A 21135-nucleotide genomic window follows, 5' to 3' on the forward strand; every position below is an offset into this window, starting at 1 on the left:
GTGGAGGCCAAGCACACGGAGCTGCCTGTTTTTTTTTTATGGGCTCTCTCTGAAGACCAGAGGAATGCTAGCCTATTCCTCCCTTCAGAGGAGGGCTGTCATAACAGAACAGGGGTGCAGAACTCAGCCTGCTGGCCTGGGGCGACTTTCAGACCACTTCATACCCCAATCATCCCAACTCTGCAAGCCTCAAAGACCAGAAGGGTGGCATGGGGTCATGGACTTCTTCACAGGCCACCGGGGGAGACACGACCGTACTGCTATTGAAAAATCCCAGGACATCCTAGGGAACGTTAAAAGGCGTCGCGTAGGCATGAGGTGGGGGAAGCTGGCTCCGTGGGGAAGCGTGCTTGTTCCACAAGCAGGAGTACTGAGTTCGAATCCTCAGTACCCACATGTAAGGTGGGGCATGGCTGCATGCTCTTTTGTAACTCCAGCCTTGAGGGACAGAGTCAAGCAGTTCCTAAGAGCTCTCTGGCCAGGCAGGCTAGCTAGGACGGCGAGCTTCCAGTTCTGTGAGAGGCCCTGTCTCTCACGGCAGTAAGGTGGGAAGTGATCTTGGAGGGAGAGCCTTGAAGCTCTGCTCTGGCTTCTACATCAGGTGCACAGGGGCATGCACTCGCCACTCACACACTCATGTGTATGGAAGACGCACACTGAACCACACTCATGTGTGCCAGCATAGGTGAGCTGTGAGCCTCTCTCTCTCTCTCTCTCTCTCCCCTTTCTCTGTGCATGTCTGTTTCTGTTTCTCTCTGTCTCTCTGTCTGTCTCTGTCTGTCTGTCTGTGTCTCTGCTGTGTCTCTCTCTGTCTGTCTCTCTCTCTGTCTCTCTCTCTTTCTCTCACACACAAAACCACACACAAGGAACCAAGAGTCGCACATCTCAGGAGTCTGAGGAGTGTCAACTGCGTGCCACGTCCTAATCTAGATGTGTTGGTTTCTTTTTCTCTTCGCCGCTGTTGGGGACAGGCTCCTCAGTGCTGTACCACTGAGCCACACCCCTGACTTTCAACTTGTCTCGCAGAAGAAGAGCATACCAGAACACCCCTCCCCCTACACAAAGATTCCATTGAATGCATACCAGTTTGGAGCTATATATTTGAAAACCCAGGAGAGAGAATGGGACTCGGACTAAAAAAGCTAAGCCACACGGTGCTCAGGTGACCAGTGTGCTCTTATAGAGAGTAAAGACCCCCGTATCCCTTGCTTCCCTTGCACTGTTAGACCGATGGATGATTTAGTATTTCCTCATGAGAAGTGACTAACCCCTATTCAGGGGGGTTGAGAAATCTTCCTGGTACCCAGCGTATTAGAATGGTGTGTCTAGAGACGGGTAATCCTGCTCCCAACCATTGAGGACTTTGAGTGGTCAGTGATGTCAGCTTTCTCAGACAGGGTAATAATTCACATATACTCAGGCTTCTAGCATTTTCAACACACAGTAGCTTATCTGACCCACAGAGCCGGGTGTCTGTCAGCTGCACTACCTCTGAGGTTGAAGGGCCGAGACTCAGAAAAGACAGAGCTGGGCTCGGTGAACTTGGATGTGCCGGCAACTCCCTGGAGGATGCCTCGGAAGGAACTAAGAGGCTGCTTTCCGGGCTGTATTCCGAACCAACTCCCAGCAAGCTCAAACAGGGGGCAGGAGGGGCTTGGGAATTGACAGACAGGGGGGGCAGGCCTGGCTGTAAACTGGGGTGTCCCTCCCCCACCCAGGACCAGGACTTCTTTGTTCCTTAACGGCCACCTCCTCTTTCCTGCTGCTTCTCCTTGAGGCTCCTGAGTTTAACTGTTAAACAGCAAGCAAACAATGGGGCTGGGGCTGGGGAGAGGGCGTGGCTCGGTGGGTAGAGCTCTTGCCTGGCATGCAGAGGTAATGAGGAGAGCTGGCTCACCTTAGGGCCCTTTTGTCAAGCTGGTATCCCTGGCTTCTTCTAGTCCCCATATACATGAGAGCCACACTATGCTCCAGTAGACGGCCTTACACCCAACACCACAAGGCAGTACCAAGGGGACTCCGTGGGTTTGGAAGCAGAGCACACGGTTTTGGAAAGGAGAAGTAATAAGGGGATTGGAGGTGTGGATTTGATCAAAACACGTTACAGGCATGTGTGAAATAAAACACATTACAGGCATGTGTGAAATAAAACACATTACAGGCATGTGTGAAATAAAACATGTTACAGGCATGTGTGAAATGCTTGGGCAGTTAACAAGGATATCCTTGTGGTGACACACGCCTGTAATCCTAACACATGAGGGACAGAGGCAGGAGGGTCCAGAGTTGAAGGTCATCCTCCCTCTGCCGTGTAGTGAGTCTGTCTCGAAACAAAGTAAAAACCGAACAGAGACCGAACAAAGACCATCTTTCCCTCTAAAGGGAGTTGCTAGAAACCAGATAAAAGTGGCAGCAAAATCTGTATGGCTATTCTCTGTGTGATTTGCTGCCAGTGATTGGAAAAACAAAAACAAACAAACAAAAAGAATTGAATGGGCAGAGTGCAGACAACCTGTGTGCAGACAGAACTGTAGTGAGAAGACTCAATTCTTCACACTCATTGTGGGGGTGGGGGGTGGAATAAGAACTTATTAATATCAAACACATTAGTTTTTTAAGAGAGGGGGGTTTGTGTGTTTTTGTTTTGTTTTACTTTTAAACTTTTTCATATCTTTATGTGTTGTATATTTAGGGTGTTGCTCAGGATACCGCCAAACCCCTTCCTTTATTCGAGGCCCCTTCATCCCCATTCATTTCTATTTTCATCACACACACACACACGCACACACACGCGTGCACACATGCACACACATGCACGCACACACACGCACGCATGCACACACATGCACACACACATGCACGATTTTATCTCTGCATGTTAAAACTAGTACTACAACTGAGAGAAAACATAAGGTATTTTTCTTACACTGGCTTCATTCAGTTAATATTTTTTATAGGCATACATTTGTGTGTATATATATTTAATTAGTCTTGTTTTTTAACTGTTCTGTAAGACATAGAAGTTGTACGTGATAATTGGGCACAGTGTGATATTCCCAAGTATGTGTGCACTGGAAATGTGCGTGAGCCTTTCAACCTGTCCTTCAGGGGACTAACTGACTTTTGTCAAGCTGGTATCCCTGGCTTCTTCTAGTCCCCATATACATGAGGGCACTCTGTATGCCACCAAGCTAGCAAAAAGAGATGACTTCAACATTATACTGGTTGGATTTCTTAATTTCTCGAGATTCACCGGAGTCTCTTTTGTATTGGGTGGAACCTTATTTGCAGGTTTAGGCAAAGTTCCAACTCTTCACACTTTTAGCCTTTCTGCTTCCTGATTGGTGCTTCCTCTCCTTGCTTTGGAAAAGCTGGTTTTCATCGTAGACATCTGCAGTTTACATTTCTTACCCTGAGCCTACAGGAGGTTAGTGCCACACTATAACCTCAGGTACTTCCTGATAATATGAGAAGCCACAATGCCAGTTCCAAACTCCACAGCCACTTGTCGGAGCCTGCATAATATTTTGGATGAAATATATCCCGTATAATATTTTGGAAATATATTCCATCTGGCCATGAGTTTTGAGAATTTAGAACTTTTATTGTCTTTTAGATGTTGGCTGATTACTGTTGGATGGCCTGGCCTCCGTAGGGAATGGCTCCTAGTCTAAATAACGAAAGACTTGGGCCAGGGTGAGTCTTCACCCACCCAGAGTGCTAGTGAGGACTTGAGTACATGCTGCCAAAATATGTCCCTAGGATTAATGGAATTATTTGCTATCAGCCCTTTATACAGGATAATAGATGTCTTCTGTCATTGCCCCTACTTTTGGATGGTTACTTATGATGATAGAACAATAAACCATGGCTCCAGTTTTAACTGGGAGCCCTCCTAGGATGACCAGATGTCTCTGTCTCATTTTTAACGCCGTTGGATAGTCGTCCCTTGTCCACACTCCTCCACTCAGGGTGGGACCCGGGGTTGTTCGGCTGGTTCTGATTGCAACCCTGAAGACGTAAGTCCGTGATAAATGGCCCTTACAATGTGGGGCTAATACAGACCGAAACCAACACCACTCATCTCGTGAAGCACATTTCCTATGCTTTGTCCACGACAAATGTGTTTGAACCCTACTGACAGTACGGCGACGGGGTTTAGTACCATGCCCTACCTAACTTTGTTGTACGGTTAACAACGGGCATCGCTGGTGGCAAATATCAGGAAGCTGTTTTGGTGCTAGAAGGCACATTTGGGAGGGTGTTGGTGGCTGAAAATGCTTATGTTTTATTTGTTTAGCTATGAATGTTTGTTAGCTTGTCTGTTTTTTTAAAGTATTTCTATGTAGCCCAGACTAGAGACTTTAAATTCACTGCCATCCTGCCTCAGCTTCCCGTTGCGAGGATTATAGGTACATGACAAGAAACCCAGATCAAGTGTGAATTGAAACCCGCTGAATTCAAAACAAGATAGAACTAGCTGTGGGCCTCCAAAAGGAAGGATCTTAGCTGTCCCTACTCTGAAGAAATAGTCGGATGAAGGGAAAACACCTTCTAGGATAGGAAGGAATCAGTTGAGGTAAAAAGAGGAATTCAGGCTTTATCAGTGAGATGGCATCTTAGTGACCGCCTGAATTAATGCCTGATCCATTAATGAAGACAGTACAGCTGTATATTCCCTTATATTTGTTAATACATGTACCTGTATATATGTATGCATGCATATATATATGTGTGTGTGTATATATATACATACATATATGACTGTGTAAGCCCTCATGTATGTATGCATCTGTGTGTGTGTGTCTGTGTGTATGCATGTGTGTGTGTGTGTGTGTGTGTGTGTGTTTCTATAGCAGTCCTGGGTCTCATTCCCTTAGCACTGGGTCAGTATTACACGTTGTAAATTGTTAGATGCCGAATTAATGCCACGTTGGAAGAAAACACTCTTTAGATGGACTTAGTTTCCCTACATACGTTTTCCCTTTGAGGTTAATCCAAGTTTGGAGGACTAAAATAGCAATATGTTAAATGAGAAAAACGTGAGCCCAAAACAAGATGCTGTGTTCAACACATGATTCTTCTCCGAAGAGGCAAGAAGAGAAGAAACGGTATCAGGGGAACACAAGAGACCATGCCCAGACCCACCAGCATCTTACATCTTACAGGGTTGGCTTTTATTGTGTGTTCATAACTACAAGATGCATTGGCAGTCAAAGGTTCACTGGGTCGGAATTGTAAAAAAAAAAAAATTCGTGAGGGACACGGGAGTAGGGATGGAGAGACAGCCCTGCTTGCTTCTTGCATGAGGTACCGAGCTCCATCCCCAGAACCTGTATAAAAAAATAGCTAGGTGTGGCGACAGACAAGAGCATTAACCCCAGTGCTGGGGTGAGAGACCCTAGCTCAAAGGGAGAAAAGCCCACCAGCCTAAACAAGGATGGCACCTGAAGCCTGATGACACCTGAGGTGGACCTCTGGCCTCCGTGCACACACACACACACACACACACACACACACACACACACACACACACACACACACGTGTGGATGCTTACATACATGCATGCAGGGACATGCACATGTCCACACTGAAAATGACATCCCCCACAGGCCTAGAGTCTTGATGCAGTTGGCCACAGTGGGGCTGTCGGCAAGCATGTGGTCCATCTTGCTTATTATGTTGCTTTCCCCGTAGACACGATGAGTTCATTAAATTTTCCCAAACCATCTATCGTATGCGTTTTGCCTTAGAAAGGAAGGAGACATAGATGATAGGGTAGGGCTGCTGGCAGCCTAGTAAATGGGTTTGCAGTGTCGTTAGGTGCACCGACACCCACTAAATTCCTCCCACCGGCACTGACTCCCACATATTTATAAATGCCGTCTCCGCCTGCCCCTGAGTTCCATCCGCAATGAACGAGGCCCAGCGTGTGCCAGAACGTGTTCTTTGGATCCGAATAATCAGGTTAGCCAAGAAAAGAGCAGGTTTCTTGACCTAAGCTACCACTTAAGAAATAAATAGGACATGGGGGCCTGTAGCCGTGGATCCCATGGCCTTGGGAGAGAGCATGTGGAGGGGGGAGGGATTCCTTATGAGCTTCCAAGAGACCGTCTTCACTCCCCTCATCCTGTATTCATTCCAGCCCGTGGGATTCCAGGCATGCCACCCCCCTCCCCGGGTTTTTATAAACTCTGTGCTCCCTCCCAGCGTTTCTCTTTCTAGGTAGCCACGCTTCTTTATCTTCAGGATGGCATTTGGGCTGGTGAGACGGCCCGATGGGTGAAGGTGTTTGCCACCAAGACTGGCAGCCTGAGCTCCATTCCAGGGACTCAGACGACAGGAAAAGAGGGAGCCAACAACTCCTATAAGTTGTACTTTGCCCCACACATACGTTTTGTGCCTGGGAGCGCACACTTTAACCGACAGATAAGTAAATGGACTTAAAAGGTTTCAAGATAGTGCGTTCAAGGGCTCTACCGTGCGCCCCCGCCACCGCCTCCATACGCCTTCTTGCTTCCGATGACAGCTAGATAGAGGCTAGTGCTCGGCCCTGGGGAGTAAGTCCCCCCATGTATACACACAGGCCCAGATTCTACCTCAGTGAATGCTGCATCTCTTTCCACAAACCTCATTTCTATCTGTGGGCAGGAATGGTAGCTGAGCTCACGGACTATTGCAAAACTTGAGTGGCTGCGTCCCATTCACTCAAAGGCGTCGCCCTTGACCAAGCATAATATTACTTTGCCATCCCATCTGAAGGGAGACAGCGATGGGAGAAGCCTGGGGCTGGGGGGTACCACTCATTCTAAGACTCGGCCAGCTTTCAGAGCTGGTGAACCGTGACAGAGCTGGCCACTCTGGGAGATTTTCGGCCTGTCGGCAGATTCTCTAAAAAAAAAAAAAAAAAAAAAAGAACTTAGGTGGTGCATTCTTTGCGTGGGAGATGGAATCTTTCCGTGGGCCTCGAGGATCACAAATCAGAAACAAATTTTGGGCTGTCCAGCTTGCAGTGAAATGAATCTAACAGCATTGGGGTTAATTAAATCTGTCTGTCTGTCTGTCGTGTGTGTGTGTGTGTGTGTGTGTGTGAGAGAGAGAGAGAGAGAGAGAGAGAGAGAGAGAGAGAGCGAGAGAGAGAGAGAGATGGAGGTCAGAGATCAGTGTAGAGCCTTCTTTAATTACATCACTGTTCAGCCAGTCCGGTCCCAAGGATGCTCTTGCCCTGGGATGATGGATATGACTTTTTATGTGGGTATTGAGGATCCAAACGTGGGTCTTTCACCCTGGCACAGCCCCTCTCCCCACATCACCCTGAAGTCCTTTACTGGAGATGTCAGTAAACATGTGAAATGAAAAGTTGTCATTTCTGTTTTTAATGGAACTCCTTTGGAAGACCTTTGGTATCCAAATTCAGTTTCTTGAACATATATGCTCATTTTTGATACTTCAATCTAGCTGGCTTTCCTTCCCTTTTCTGAATTGTTCCTTGAGTGCTATCACAGAATGGGGACCAAAATGAAGGCAGTCCTGTTGCTGATACCATGGGGACTCAAATGAGACAATAAACATTGGTGGGTCAGCACAGTGGTACCTTTTTTTTCTCCCCCTGGGGGAAGTTTAGAATTTATGTGCTTCTTTTAAGGCCTTGGGAGGCAGCCACTGGCCACATCAGACTACCCCAGCTTTCCTGGAGCGACAGAACTAACACCCCCGCACACTGGCACACACTGATCTAGAGGTGCAGGCCTTTTTAAAGCGATGCAGAGGCAGGGATATTAAATCACTAGGCCACATTTCTGCCAGATTTTGACTGGTTTTGAATTTGGGGTTTAAAAGCAACCCAGGCTCTCCCAAGCCCTGGGGCTGGCTGAAAGTTGCAAAGAAACAGCCGTAGCCCCGTTATCTAAGGTCTCTGCTGACAGACCCCAGGGCAGGTAGGCAGGCAGGGCAGTGGGCAGGCCAGATGGCCAGGTAACAGAGCAGGGCAGCTAGGAAGCGAGGTCAGAAATTCTCCCCAGGGCTGGAGGTTAGGGACCTCCCGGGCTCCGGGGTCTCCCTCAGTTCTTCCTGGTGCCTGTCCCACCGAGCCAGTCCTCTCTCAGTTTGAAGTGCACTGGGCTGGAGGCAGGGGAGGCGCTGGATGCTCAGGCTTTGTCGTAGTATCATTCTGACTTGAAACCGTGTGGGTGGACCGGGAACAAAGTAATGCTTGCGTCCCTGGCCAGCTTTTCATCCAGCTCCTCAATTCAGTGACACAGGACTCACAATCTATCCTTCGGCTTTCTTTACCTCCCCGTGTGGGGGGGATGTGTGTGTGTGGTGTGTGTGTGTGTGTGTGTGTGGTGTGTGTGTGTGTATGTGTGTGGTGTGTGTGTGTGTATGTGTGTGTGTGTGTGTGGTGTGTGTGTGTGTGTGTGTGTGTGGTGTGCATGTGGGTGTCTATGTGTGTATGATGCGTGCGTGTAGGAGTGTGTGTATTCAGTGCCCATGTGTATGTTTTGTTTGTGCGTGGTGTGTGTTTTGTTTGTGTGTGTGTGTTGTCTTTGTGTGCGTTTTGTTTGTGGGTATGCTTGTGTTGTGTGTCTGTGTGTGTATGTGTGTTTTGTTTGTGTATATGTGTGTTTTGTTTGTGTGTATGTGTGTGTGATGTGTGCATGGTATGTGTCTGTGTTGTGTGTGTTTTGTTTGTGTGTGTCTGTGTGTCTGTGTATTGTGTGTGTTTGTGTGTCTGTGTGTCTTGTTTGTATGTTTGTGTGTCTGTTTGTGTGTGTTGTCTGTGTTAGTGTGTCTGTGTTTTGTGTGTGTCTGTATGTGTTGTGTGTGTTTGTGCGTCTGTGTGTTTTGTTTGTATGTGTCTGTTGTGTGTGTTATGTACTTTGTGTGTGTGTGTTGTGTGTGTTTTGCGTATGCGTGTGTGTTATTTGGGGGGTGCTTTTGGACTTCTTTTTAGGATGGGCTCCATGTTTTACCTGCTTTGAAGCATTGTCCCAGAGCGTCAGCCCTTTTAGAACCCTTCTTTCCTCGTGAACAAAGCAGCAGAGTGTTTGGATTGCGTCAGCTTCCCCATTTTTATGCAGCTCTAGCTAGAATGTTCTGAGGGGAAGAAAGGCCGTGTGCCCTTCTTATCGCTGGCGTTTTAAGGCTTTCCCCACTTAAATCGATCTCAATTAACTTTGATTTCTTTCTTTAGAAGACCATGTGTGAAATTATACTTTGCCAGATGTGAGACGACCCCTTCCCAAGCGCACACACTTAGGCCTCATTTCAGCGGGGATATTTCAGTCCACCCCCAACAACCCCGCACCACATGTATTTTCCCAATGGCTTTGTTGACAAGAATATCTTACTGTACTCGGAGAATAAAAATTTTAAGTTACTATTCTTTTGTTGCTATTCAAGACTTCTAACTTTTTTTTTTAAAACGCAACCACACATTTTTCCAGTCCCTTCTGTGTAACCTGTTTTTTCCAGTTTCTGATAATTTTACTCATGTGTCTTCTCATCAAAGAGCCAAAGCTAACATTAACATAGTGTGTTATTCTTCATGAGCCTCGCTCGAGTCCTCTTGCCTGACAAGGAGTGGCTGCCAGCCTGGTTTTTTTGTTCTGAGGATGTAAACTGTCCACATGACCATAAGAAGAGGGACCTGCCCAAAAAAATAAATCCAACATGTAACAGCCCAGCTTTAGTAGGTCTATTGGACTTTATTGGACTTTGGGGAACCTATTAGACTCTACAACTCTGAGGTTAAAGTCCTTTAACTCACGCATCCAACGAGACCCAGACCAGGAAAGGCTGCTTTGTAATTCATATGCTCTGACATTCAGGGTGCCCCTGGTACCCCCATCTCCTGGGGCTGCAACTTCACAACCTGTGTGTGGGTATGAATGTGTTGCACAGCCAAGATGCACACCCCGCCTTGCGCCTGCTTCTGGCTTTTCTGGCTGACACAACCCATGGTTCAGTTCCTGTTGCAACTCCCTCCGTGCTCGTTCCCTAGGTGCTACAGAGCTATGGCAGGCTCAAGTCAAGGCTGAGCTTTGTGTGTGCACAGATACTTGCCACCCCCATTAAGAGGCGGGCAGAGGGTTCCTTCGCCTGCTTCTTATGCATAGGCTCAGCACAGTCAACCAAAGAAGCCTGTGCCTGTGGGAAACAGAGAGATGCTTGGTCCCAGGGGGGAGGGGGGCTGAAATGGGGTGGTGAAATACGGTGGAAGGAACGAGGGAGGAGGGGGATTGCTTCATGGAAAGGTGTGGTTCTGATATGTCTGGGGAGGGAGGGAGGGAGGAAGGGAGGGAGAGAGGGAGGGAGGGAGGGAGGGAGGGAGGGAGGGAGGGAGGGAGGGAAGGAGGGAGGAAAGGCTTCATCTTCAACAGGGTGCTGTGGAAAACTCTGCTACTGATTGTGTGAGCAGTTTTGCTCCCTTTAAGGTCTGCCTGAAGAATGAGACTAGAGTGCCATTGTGAGCACGTTTCCCGGTGGAACCAGGAAACAGGTGGTGACGTTGGCTTGCACAAACTCCCTGGCTTGCCTTGGCATCTCATTCACGGTTAGCTCAGCTCTGACGGTTCTGGGTGATGGTGAGAAAGGTTTCTAAGGCTTTTCCCCCACCTCCTCACTGGGTCCCAAGTTCAATTTAAATATATATCCAGGGCTGGGGAGACGGCTCAGTGACCAAAGTGTTTTGCATAGAAATATGAAGACCTGAATTTAGGTTCCCAGGACCCATGTTAAACCCAGGTGTGATCGTGCGCACCATGCACCTGGAATCCCCCGCATTGGGAGGCAGAGACAGGAATGCTCGGGTGCTCACTCACTAGGAGGTCAAGCAAACTCACGTCAGGTTCAGGAAGAGTTTCTGCCTCAAAATAACAAGATGAAGAACAATTTTAGGAAGATACCTTCCATCAACACGACCTGTACATGTGTATACACAGACATACATAGACACACCCACATGCACATGGGCACACACACATACACACATGCACATGGACACACACACACAGCGCCGGTGGACTTCTCCTTAGTTGATAACGGTGCTGAGCAGGCCTCCTAAGGATGAAAACAGACACAGTCATGAGCTGTCTTAAGGAGGGGCTTTTTTTTTCCTGTTCTAGAACATCGGATTGTTCCGTAAGCAGTAGCTGTACGATGTGTCATTCAAGCAGCTGAAATCTCTAAGTCAAATAATGCCCTCGCTGACTCTCTCATGGACTCTCCATTACAAATATAGGCCTACCACTTGCTCAAGCACAGAAAAAAAAAGTCCCCATTGGGACAAGTTGCTGTTTTCTTTCTCAAAAAAAGAAAGAAAGAAAGAAAGAAAATATCAGAGGACAGAAGAAAATATCAGCAAGCTTGGGCTAGTCCTTTACTGGTCCAGATCTTTCAAACATCCCGGTATTTGGAGGCATCTGGGTAACTCACAGCTTTTTATTATTATTATTATTTTATTTTGCTTCCTTCACCACCCAGGTGGCCACCATCATGGGAAGCGTTGTGTGAAACCCTATTCCGCTAATAACAGAGTGGAAAAGGCCGTGCCTTTGGCTGTCCTCTGGTGTCGTGTCTCCCTCCTCTCTTCTGAGGACTCCTCTTTCAGAGTGTCCCGGAACGTGGGGTACACCAGGTGCCTGGGTGTCAGCCTTCACGGTTCCTTCTCTAATCCTCGCCACCGCTCTGCGACCTGTCCACTTGAATTATAGATTGCATTTGTCAAATGATGACAGATGCAATTGGATGTCTTCTGAGACCTTTGAAATTCAACTTCCTTGTGTTGAGATTAAAGTGGGTACTGTCTGCCCCCACACAGTCCAGGCTAGGGGGTTTGAGACCTACAACTATGCACGTCTAGGCTGGGCTGCTCCAACTTTTTACAGTGTGCAGCGAAGAGAACAAAGGTACTTTGTTTCCTCCTTTCTTAAGTAGAAGGTAGCGAGGAAGGCCTTTGGAACTACGTAAAGTTTGGTCCCCTGAATTTGGAGATGGCTCCCAGACACCGTGTCCCTCTCTGTCTCTTCGCCCAGGAGGCCTTATCTGTTGTGAGCGAGGACCAGTCGCTGTTCGAGTGCGCCTACGGAACGCCACACCTGGCTAAGACGGAGATGACTGCATCCTCCTCCAGTGACTATGGCCAGACATCCAAGATGAGTCCTCGAGTCCCCCAGCAGGACTGGCTGTCTCAACCCCCAGCCAGGGTCACCATCAAGATGGAGTGCAACCCCAGCCAGGTGAACGGTTCCAGGTAAGCAAAGCTGGCCTTGCCTCTTCAGACCTGGATTCTTCCCGTCTGCTGAGATGTGTAGCTCCTCTGCTCTCTTTCAAGGGCTCTCAGAGAGTGAGGCCGCTATCTCGTAACGGGACACTTCTAGGAAAACGTACTCTCCAGTGGTTTGGGCCGAGGACAGAGGTTGCAAAACCAATAGTGCGTTTACCAAGAATTGTCTTTGAAGACCGCTGCTCAATTCTGTGTCCCAGGTGCAAGAGCTGGGGGGGAGGGGGCCTTGCTCGCATATGGCAGAGTTCATTTCTGAGGCTTCATCGCCTCGAAAAGACTGCTGTCTTGTGTTTCTATGGAGACACAGTGTCAACTAGTGGCCAGGCAGTGTAGCATCTGTCCAAACCACTTGATTTTGCCCGTGGGTCCCCCTTGTCTGCGCACTCAGCCTTAGCCTGCTGTCCGGCGGTGGCTGTCCCCCTTTAATGCACTTTAATGAACGATGCTTTTATTTCAACTTAGGCTTCTCCGGCCTCACATAGCTGTTGTTTCTCGAGTTTGTCGTGGAAACGTGGCTGGCTCTTAGAATGTTTCCTCCAACCATCCCTAGAAATCCGGAGCATTTCATCCACACAGAAGTCGGAAAAGTAGCTGGAGGGATAGGGAGATTGCTCAGTGGGTGAAGCGTTTGCCACATTGAGTGTGAGGACTTGAGTTCGAATCCCCCGCACCTAAGTAAAGCTACGGATAATAGCGAAGGTCTGTAATGGCAGTACCCTTGCAAGAAGATGGGAGGCAGGCGCTGGGGACTCCTGGGGGGCTCGGGTGCCTGCTAGCCTGACATAAACAGTGCCAAACTACAAGAAGACGGGGCTCAAAAAGTCTGTGGGGTGAAGACTGATGCTTAAGGCTGTCCCCAGAATTCCTTACTGTATACTGTGGCTCTCCCCTCCCCGAGAGAGAGAGACAGAGAGAAACAGAGAGACAAAGACAGAGAGAGACATACAGAGAGAGAGACAGAGACAGGCAGACAGACAGACACAGAGACAGAGGGAGACATACACACAGAGAGACAGAGACAGAGAGAGACAGGCAGACAGACAGACAGACAGAGACAGACAGACAGAGGTAGGTAGGTAGCTTAATTTCCATTACGCTATCCTGTATGTATACTCAGGGGAACACGTGTAAAACCAGAGACAAAGATAATCCACTACGATCTCCATTAAACACAGAGTCCTAATTTCCTTGTGTTTCAGGAGCACAAAGCCCCTTCATCCCTAGTAGATCATGGACCCTCTAATCAGCACCAGGGGGTGGAGGCCTCTTCCCATCTGATGGATGAGGAAACCTCTGAGCAGGCACTCGGCTGGCCAGCCTAGACGTGCAGCTTAAAGGGACTCAACAGTTTGGATGGAAACCAAGAGTTGCTGGGCTCAACACCCAGGACCCCTTTCACACACACACACACACACACACACACACACACATACACACACACACACACACCGCAGCTATGAGAGGGTCGCTTCGTTACGTGTGTGTCTCAATGCTGAATATGTCTGAATTGTTGTGTTTCATAAGTGCTGGAAATCGTTGCGTCAGCTGCCCTAGTGGTGTCAGCACAGGTGTCAACCACAGAACTTCCAAGGAGCTGTTAGCAGCGTGGCTTCTGGGGCAGCCTGGGGCGGTGGGTGGCAAGGGGCACTGGCCTGGCCTCTGAGGTGCCCCCACTCGGTGCTTTCTTTGCTTGCTTGCTTTCTGGTTGTAGTTTTTCTAGACAGAGTCCCCCACTATGTCACCCAAGCTGGCCTTGAACTCGGAACCTTCCTGATTCTGCCTTGTAAGTACTGAGAGTGTGGGGGTTGTCCCACTACTCGGAGAAGTGCCGGAGGGGAGGCAGGGCTTGGAGGTGTCCACCGTCTACTTAGAACGCTGAGAGCCGGACATGGCTCACCCACAGACAGGTGGCAACAGGGGACTCAGTGATTGGCTGTGCCCAATCCCTTCAGGTCTGACGAAGACTTGGCCCATCTCCTTGTCCCCAGCCCGGTGAATTCTCCTGTCTCTGACCTGGGCTTATATGGAGTATAAGTGACGTGCCTTTTGGAACCAAGTTCAAACACTGGATTCCGGCGATGGCATTTGGCCTGGGACCTGCGTGGTCTCTGCTGCTCTTTATGGAGCTTCATGAGAGAAGTGCATTTCGTAGCCTTGCCTTTGGCAGAGCCAGGCCCACCTCCGTCCCCGTGGGGCAGAACCCTTGGCTGTGGCTTTCTCTGTCTCTGTCCTTGTCTATCCATCACCGCAGAGGAGCCTGCAGAGGAGGAAGAGGAAGGAGGGAAGATGGAGGGAGGAGAGAGGGACAGCATGGTGGAGCCCGCTGAACCTGACATAAAACATAAGTGACTGCGTGAGCACTGTGTCCATTCAGATTGTTCTTAGAAAACATAACAAAGGACATCAGAGAGAAGGGAGCCGCTGCGGTGGCAGAGACAGCGGGGCAGTCTTCGTGGGTCTGTCTTGGCCATGCAGGATTCTTGCAGACAGAAGCTAATCTCAAGTTGTCCTGTAGACACTGGCCATCACCACCCAGCTTCAGGGTTCAGGGGTGATCCTGCCTCTCCCTCCCTCACAGGAAACACCCTGGGCTTCCTACAGTCGGCTGGCAGTGTTCAAAACTGAAACCAGCTGCTAGTGCTGTGCACCAAGGGTCCCCTGGGGCACCAGCCTCTCCCAGCTGCCAGCCCCCACCCCCCCCACAGTTCCATCTACAGTGGGGTATCCATGGCTCGCTGTAGGCTGGCCGCACAGGCCAGAGCTAGTGTTCCCTAAGGCGTGGCTGCACCAACTGCCTTCCTTTGCCAGGTGGCGGGGCTCTGCCCATCAGGCTGTCTCCCCTGTGCTCCCGCGACCCAGGCAGCCAGATCAAATGGCTGCCTCTGCCTGCCACCCGCAACGGGCCATTCTCCTTCCTGTTTTAAATATCCATAGGAATCTGTACTATATATTGAACAAATACCTCAGATATCCCCTCATTTCATTTCTTGGTCCTCTCCACCCTTTCTTCAATCTAGACAGAGGTACTTACACCTTCATGTAATGTGTTCACATGTGATTTTTACGTACTCGGTAAAAAAAAAAGTCTCTAAGAACCGCGAATGACAGAAAACATGACATTTGTCTTTCTGAGACAGACTCAATTCGCTTTAATGCAGTGATCCCCAGGTATCTTCTTTTTCTGTGAGCTGCGTCCCTTTGCCCTGAAAGGAGTCTATGTGCACACACGCACCACACTTCCTTGACGGCAGTTCTTGGCGGCCTGCCTAAGGCCCCGCAGCTACTGGTACCGTATGAGCTGCGCTCCCATGCCAAGGGCCCTGCTCCCGGACGTGTCCCCCTTAGAGCCACGAATTCATCGACTCTGGCAGATGAGGGTCTCCTTGGGGTGATGCTTCTCAAAGCGAGGTCCTGAACCAGGACCTGGGGACAAGAGCTCCGTCTACCTGGACCCCCCAAGGCTTTGGGACCTGAAGAGATGTCCTGAGTCTGCGTGGCAAATGAAGAACCCTGCAGGGCATCCTGGTATTCTAGTGGCTGAGAAGTACCGCTTTGGGGGTACCACTGAGAGAGGGGAGAAACACCCAGTCTCTTGGTGTAACCCGGCAAACCACATGGGACCTGCCTCACTCCGGCCAGCCGTCAGATGGCAAGACACTTTTGATGTGCTGTTTTAAAGTATTTTTTTAAACTTCGATACAGGGTCCCGTGTGCCCAAAAGCTAGCTTTAAATGTCCAGTGTAGCTAGGGATGACCTTCAACTCTTCCCCTCCCTACCTCCATCTTCAGAGTGGCTGGGATTACAGGGGAGTACCACCACCCCTGATTTACGGAGTGCCGGGAACTAGACCTGGCACCTCCCACATGCTAGGCAAGTATGCTACCGACTGAGAGCTAGTCTCCTGCCCTGTGATGTGCTACTTGAATGGCATGTCCCATGAAGTGTGAACAAGGTTGTAGGAAGGGGAGTGGGTCCCTTGGTTGGCCCTGTGATCTCAGACGTGACGGTCATTGAAGAAGCATTCGTTCAACTGAGTTTGTTAATTGCCTACTATGCACAGTTTGTTAAGCACCTACTGCGCACAGTCACTATTCCAAAGATAGAGCAGTAAAAATCCTTTGCCATGAGGCTTGCAAGGGAGGAAGGCGGCCATTTGATCAGATGACTCCTTAAAACACACAGCAAGATAAATCAGAGAAAATGCTGAGGAGGAAAGGGAGGCAGTTGCAGACAAGGTGACTCAGCAGGGTCACCTCTTGGAAAAAGGACAATTCTCTGAATACGCCATAGCAGAGAAGATTCTCTTGGCCAAACAGCGGAAGGGCATCCTAGGTTAAGGGAATGCCCTGCAAAAGCCCTGTGATTGGCCTAAGGCAGCAAGAGGGATGACTCCCTTGACATGTAGTTGACCAGGAGGAGGAGCAATGGGGGGGTGAGTTTGTAGAGGGTACCTGTGAAGGACCTTGGCTTTACCGCAGAGCCAGCCAGGAGGCTCGCCAGTGAAGGAGGGCTGTGAGTTCACCCAGACTCCCAAGCTGCTGCTGCTGAGGTCTGCGTGCTCTTGCAGGGCACTGGGGTGTGCTGTCCTGGGGCTCTGCAGAGCAGAAGGGTGACAAGGGCAGGGAGAAAGCATCGCGGGATGTGTATTCACTGGGAAAAGAGCTAAGTGCTCTGCTACCGTGGTGAACAGTGCGAGGAAAGAAAGACTCTCCTGCCTCCATTGGTGCTGCAAACCTTCACCCTTTCCACCAATGGGTCCCAGCCCAAGGGATTTTTTGCCTATAGATGGAGGCTGATAACGTCCGAAAGATAGTGTCTGCGCACGCGCGCGCGCGCGCGTGTGTGTGTGTGTGTGTGTGTGTGTGTGTGTGTGTGTGTGTGTGTGTGTGTGTACCCGGGATTCCCCAGGTGTTTGGGCATGGAGACCAGGGGATGTTGGTGTCACCTAGTACTGCACAGGATGGCACCACCCCCTTTAAAAAATGACCCGACTCGAGCCGGGCGGTGGTGGCGCACACCTTTAATCCCAGCACTCAGGAGGCAGAGGCAGGCGGATCTCTGTGAGTTAGAGGCTGGGCTGGACCGATAGCCTCCAAAACAATACAGAGAAACCCTGCCTCGAAAAACCAAAAAAAAAAAAAAAATGACCTGACACATGCTCATAGCGTCTCAAGCTATGACTTCCCAGTGGCATGCTGTGCTGTGGGCATTATATTATTTTCTGCTCAGATGGGGCCGAGGGGAGCATACAGTCTATCAGGAGCGATGTAGCTCAGTTGGTTAAGTTGGCAGTGTGTTTGTCTCCTGTGCACAGCCCTGCGAGTCACACCCAGATCTGCTTAAGACAGGCAAGGTGGTTCCTGCATTAATAACCCCAGCACTCGGGAGGCAGAGGCAGTGGGATCGGGAGTTCAAGGTCATGCTTAGCTATGTGAGGGGTTTGAGAGCCACCAGGCCTACATAAGACCCTGCCTCAAACAACAACATATATATATATATATATATATATATATATATATATATATATATATCCCCAGAGACTGGCAACAGGTGCTGTAAACACAGGGAATGTCTAGGACCCTGTGATGATTGAGGTAAGGTAGAGATGTGCTCCAGCGGCCTGGGAGAGGGAGCTGGGAAAGCCACCGTTGGTAAACATTTCTGTAAGGCGCCGTGACTGTTCAGAGGTATTTTAAGATAGAGGATGTCCAGTTTCCTCTAAGACTACGAGGCAGCACAGTTACAGTTAGACTGATCTTTTTTTGTTTGTTTGTTTTCTGCTTAAGTTCCTGGAATTTCTGAAGTCTGTGTAGCCAGGTCGAACCCACGGTCTGTAGGCAGTTTGTCCCTCGACCCACATGCCTCTTCAGTCCCTCTGGGCCTTCCCACATAGCTGAACATTTCCTTCACTGTGCGTTCCCCTGGGCAGTCTTCTCCGGGGAATGGTGACACAGCAGTGTGTGGGGCCCCCACCCCTTTCTGATTTCATGTCTGCGTTTGACCTGGTCTGGTCAGAGACACTGTTTTGTTTTTCCTCTGTTCATCTTTGCATCGACCTCCACCTCCACTGTGTCTCCCACAGGAACTGCACCTAAAAGTCTTAACGGGTGGACCCTTTCCAGTGGCCCTCAGGAAATGCTCGCTGCACTGGAAATACAACTTTAACGTTCCGTTTCGGGGACTCCCTCTTCTGTTTGTCAACCGTGTTAGAAAGGGTGCCTTGTGTGCCTGCTATAACAGTTTCTAACTCGGGTTTTGAATGCCAAGAACTCTCTTTCCGTGGGCAACTTACTCATGTTAAATATTTGAAGCAATGCATGGGCCTATTTTTCCACTAGCTGGTTTTTTTCACACTTGGGTTTGCTATACATATGCTTTCTTGTACTTGGGGAGCCTTAAGCATTATTTGGGGGGGGTCGGTGATATTCCATGGACTAATTGCATTTGCTCCTTTCTGCCTTGGGGCTCTGACTTGAGTTGGCAAGAAAGATGCCTCCTAATTAAGCTCGGCTGCCCTCCAGGCTGTGGCTGGCACAGCGCTTGGAGGCTTTCAGATGAGTGGCTTTTCCTAACTATAATGGCGAGTGTCTTAGTCAGCTTGGGTTTCTATAACAAAAAAATACCCAAGACTGTGTGGCTTCCAGACGACAGAAGTGTATTCCTCGTGTTTGCAGAGGTTGAGGACTCAGTACCAGGGCACTGGAAGATTTGGTGTCTGGTGAACACCTGCTTCTTCATCACTGAGGGTGCCTTCCTGGGCATCCTCGCATGACTGAGGAAGAAACTCTTTGATATCTCTGTCTTTGTCCATCTGTCTCTGTCTATCTCTCTGTCTCTGCCTGTCTTTCTCTATATCTCCATTTGTCTGTCTCCCTCCATCGCTGTGTCTTTTGGTTTCTCTCTGTCACTCTGTTTCTCTATCTCTGTCTCCGTCTCTGTCTCTCTCTCTGTCTTTCTCTCTCTGTGTCTCTCTGTATCTCCATCTGTCTCTGTCTCTGATTCCCTCTGTCTTTGTCTCTCTCTGTCACTCTGTTTCTCTCTATCTCTGTCTCTGTCTCTGTGTCTCTCTGTCACTCTGTTTCTGTCTATCTCTGTCTTTCTGTCTGTCTCTCTCTCTCTGCATCTCTCTGCTGCATGGTATGTGTGCCTGTTTGCAGTAGATCTCTTTGTGTCACTCTGTTTCTCTCTGCCTCGGTCTCTGTCTTTCTGTCTGTCTGTCTCTCTCTCTCTGCTGCATGGTATGCGTGTCTGTTTGCTGTAGTCTGAGAGCACCAGAGGCTGGCATCAGAGAGTTCACTCAATTGTTCTCTTCACTTTACTTACAGAAACTGGGTGTCTCACTGAACCCAGACTTTTCAACTAACTCATGTAGCTATCTAGCCTACCTGGGGGATCCCCTGTCTCTTCCCCACAAACTCTGGGATTGTGGGGCCACACCCACCTAGGTTTTATGTGGGTGCTGGGGATCTGAACTCTGGCATGGCAAGCATTTTGTCCACCGAGCCATTCCCCCAGCCCTGGAGTTCTCTTGTATAAAGACAATCCCATCCTGAGGAGAAGGCTCCATCCCTGTGTCCTAGCATCCTCCCAGAGTCCAGCCAACCCCATCACACTGGGTTCCTAAATCAGACATCGGGGGAGACCACCTACACCTGCCACGGAGAGGCCTGCTAGCGATGGCTTCTTTTTATCGTGCGAACCCTGTGTCTTGGTGAAGGTTAGCTCACCATGCTGCAAAAGCGAGACTTGAGTGTACAGAGGACGAGGTTAGGAAGGGACCCAGAGGCTCTGCCGTTTGCTGTCTCACTCCCCTTCCTCCCTCTCCTCGGTGTCCTCTCATATTTCCTCCCTCAGGGGGTGAAGCACATGCAGACCATTCTGAGAAAGAAGGGACACACAGCCATGATCCTCTCTGGGACTGCTGAGGGGCTGCTGGGTCTTGCCTTGGCATTTTCTGTCTCGACAGTGAAGTCACCTCAGTGGATCAGAATTTACGTATTTTAAAACATAAAAATCCAAAGCTTGGGGATGGGGAAATGGTTCACTAGAGTGCTTGCTGTGCAAGCATGAAGACCTGAGTTTGGGTTCCCAGCACCATGTGAATGCTGGGCCTGGTAGCGTAGTGTCTCCATCTTACCCTTGGGTGGGGTTGGGGACACTTCTGGGTCTCCTCGGCAAGCTAGCCTGGCCTAACTGGTAAGCTGTCAGTCCCGGTGAGAGACCCAGTCTCCCGAAACCAAGCTGGAAATAAATTGAGGCGTGACATCCGATATCAACCTCTGGCTTCCTCATGCATGCACACAGGTGTACTACACAACATTAAACACACACATACATGTGAATACACACACACACACACACAATACATACACCATGTACACATGGAAACACCAGATACGTGCACACCATGCAACACACATACACATACACACACACACACACACACACACACGCACATGCACACGCACACGCACGCATGCACCCATGCACACCTCAGAGCCCCAGAATGATGGCCCAGTGATTTCTTTCCTCTCTGAAAAATGCACTGCAGATAAAGCTAAAGAAACTCACACGTAGCAGAGATGCTGTGTCCGATCTTCGTGGTGTAACTATAGAAGTCACATTCTGTGTTCTATAGAGTATTCTAATCCCTAAATAACAATCCCTCCACAAGTTTTGAAGTTCCCTCTAGTTTTCAAGAACCAAAGGAGGCACCGTCTCACCGATAGCCATCTCTTTTTTTTTGCCTGTAAATAGAAGCATGTATTTAAATAATTAAACTTTCTCCAGGGGGAAATGTCAAGTCCCTTTTGGGAGACAAAGAACTAACTGTTGTCGAGTTAGCGT

General features: G+C 49.3%; 1 protein-coding gene across 7 annotated transcripts in view; it reads left to right on the forward strand.

The window, feature by feature from the left end:
- The window catches only part of Erg (ETS transcription factor ERG), a 208968-nt gene that overhangs the window by 147902 nt on the left and 39931 nt on the right, over positions 1-21135 (forward strand). For all 7 annotated transcript variants that reach the window (XM_040750404.1, XM_040750407.1, XM_040750410.1 and 4 more), the window contains one exon: positions 12037-12254. In XM_040750404.1, the coding sequence (XP_040606338.1) occupies positions 12037-12254 (218 nt within the window). The remainder of the gene's footprint in view (positions 1-12036; positions 12255-21135) is intronic.

This window comes from Mesocricetus auratus, unplaced genomic scaffold (genome assembly GCF_017639785.1).
Source record: "Mesocricetus auratus isolate SY011 unplaced genomic scaffold, BCM_Maur_2.0 Super-Scaffold_100008, whole genome shotgun sequence".
Taxonomy (NCBI): domain Eukaryota; kingdom Metazoa; phylum Chordata; class Mammalia; order Rodentia; family Cricetidae; genus Mesocricetus; species Mesocricetus auratus.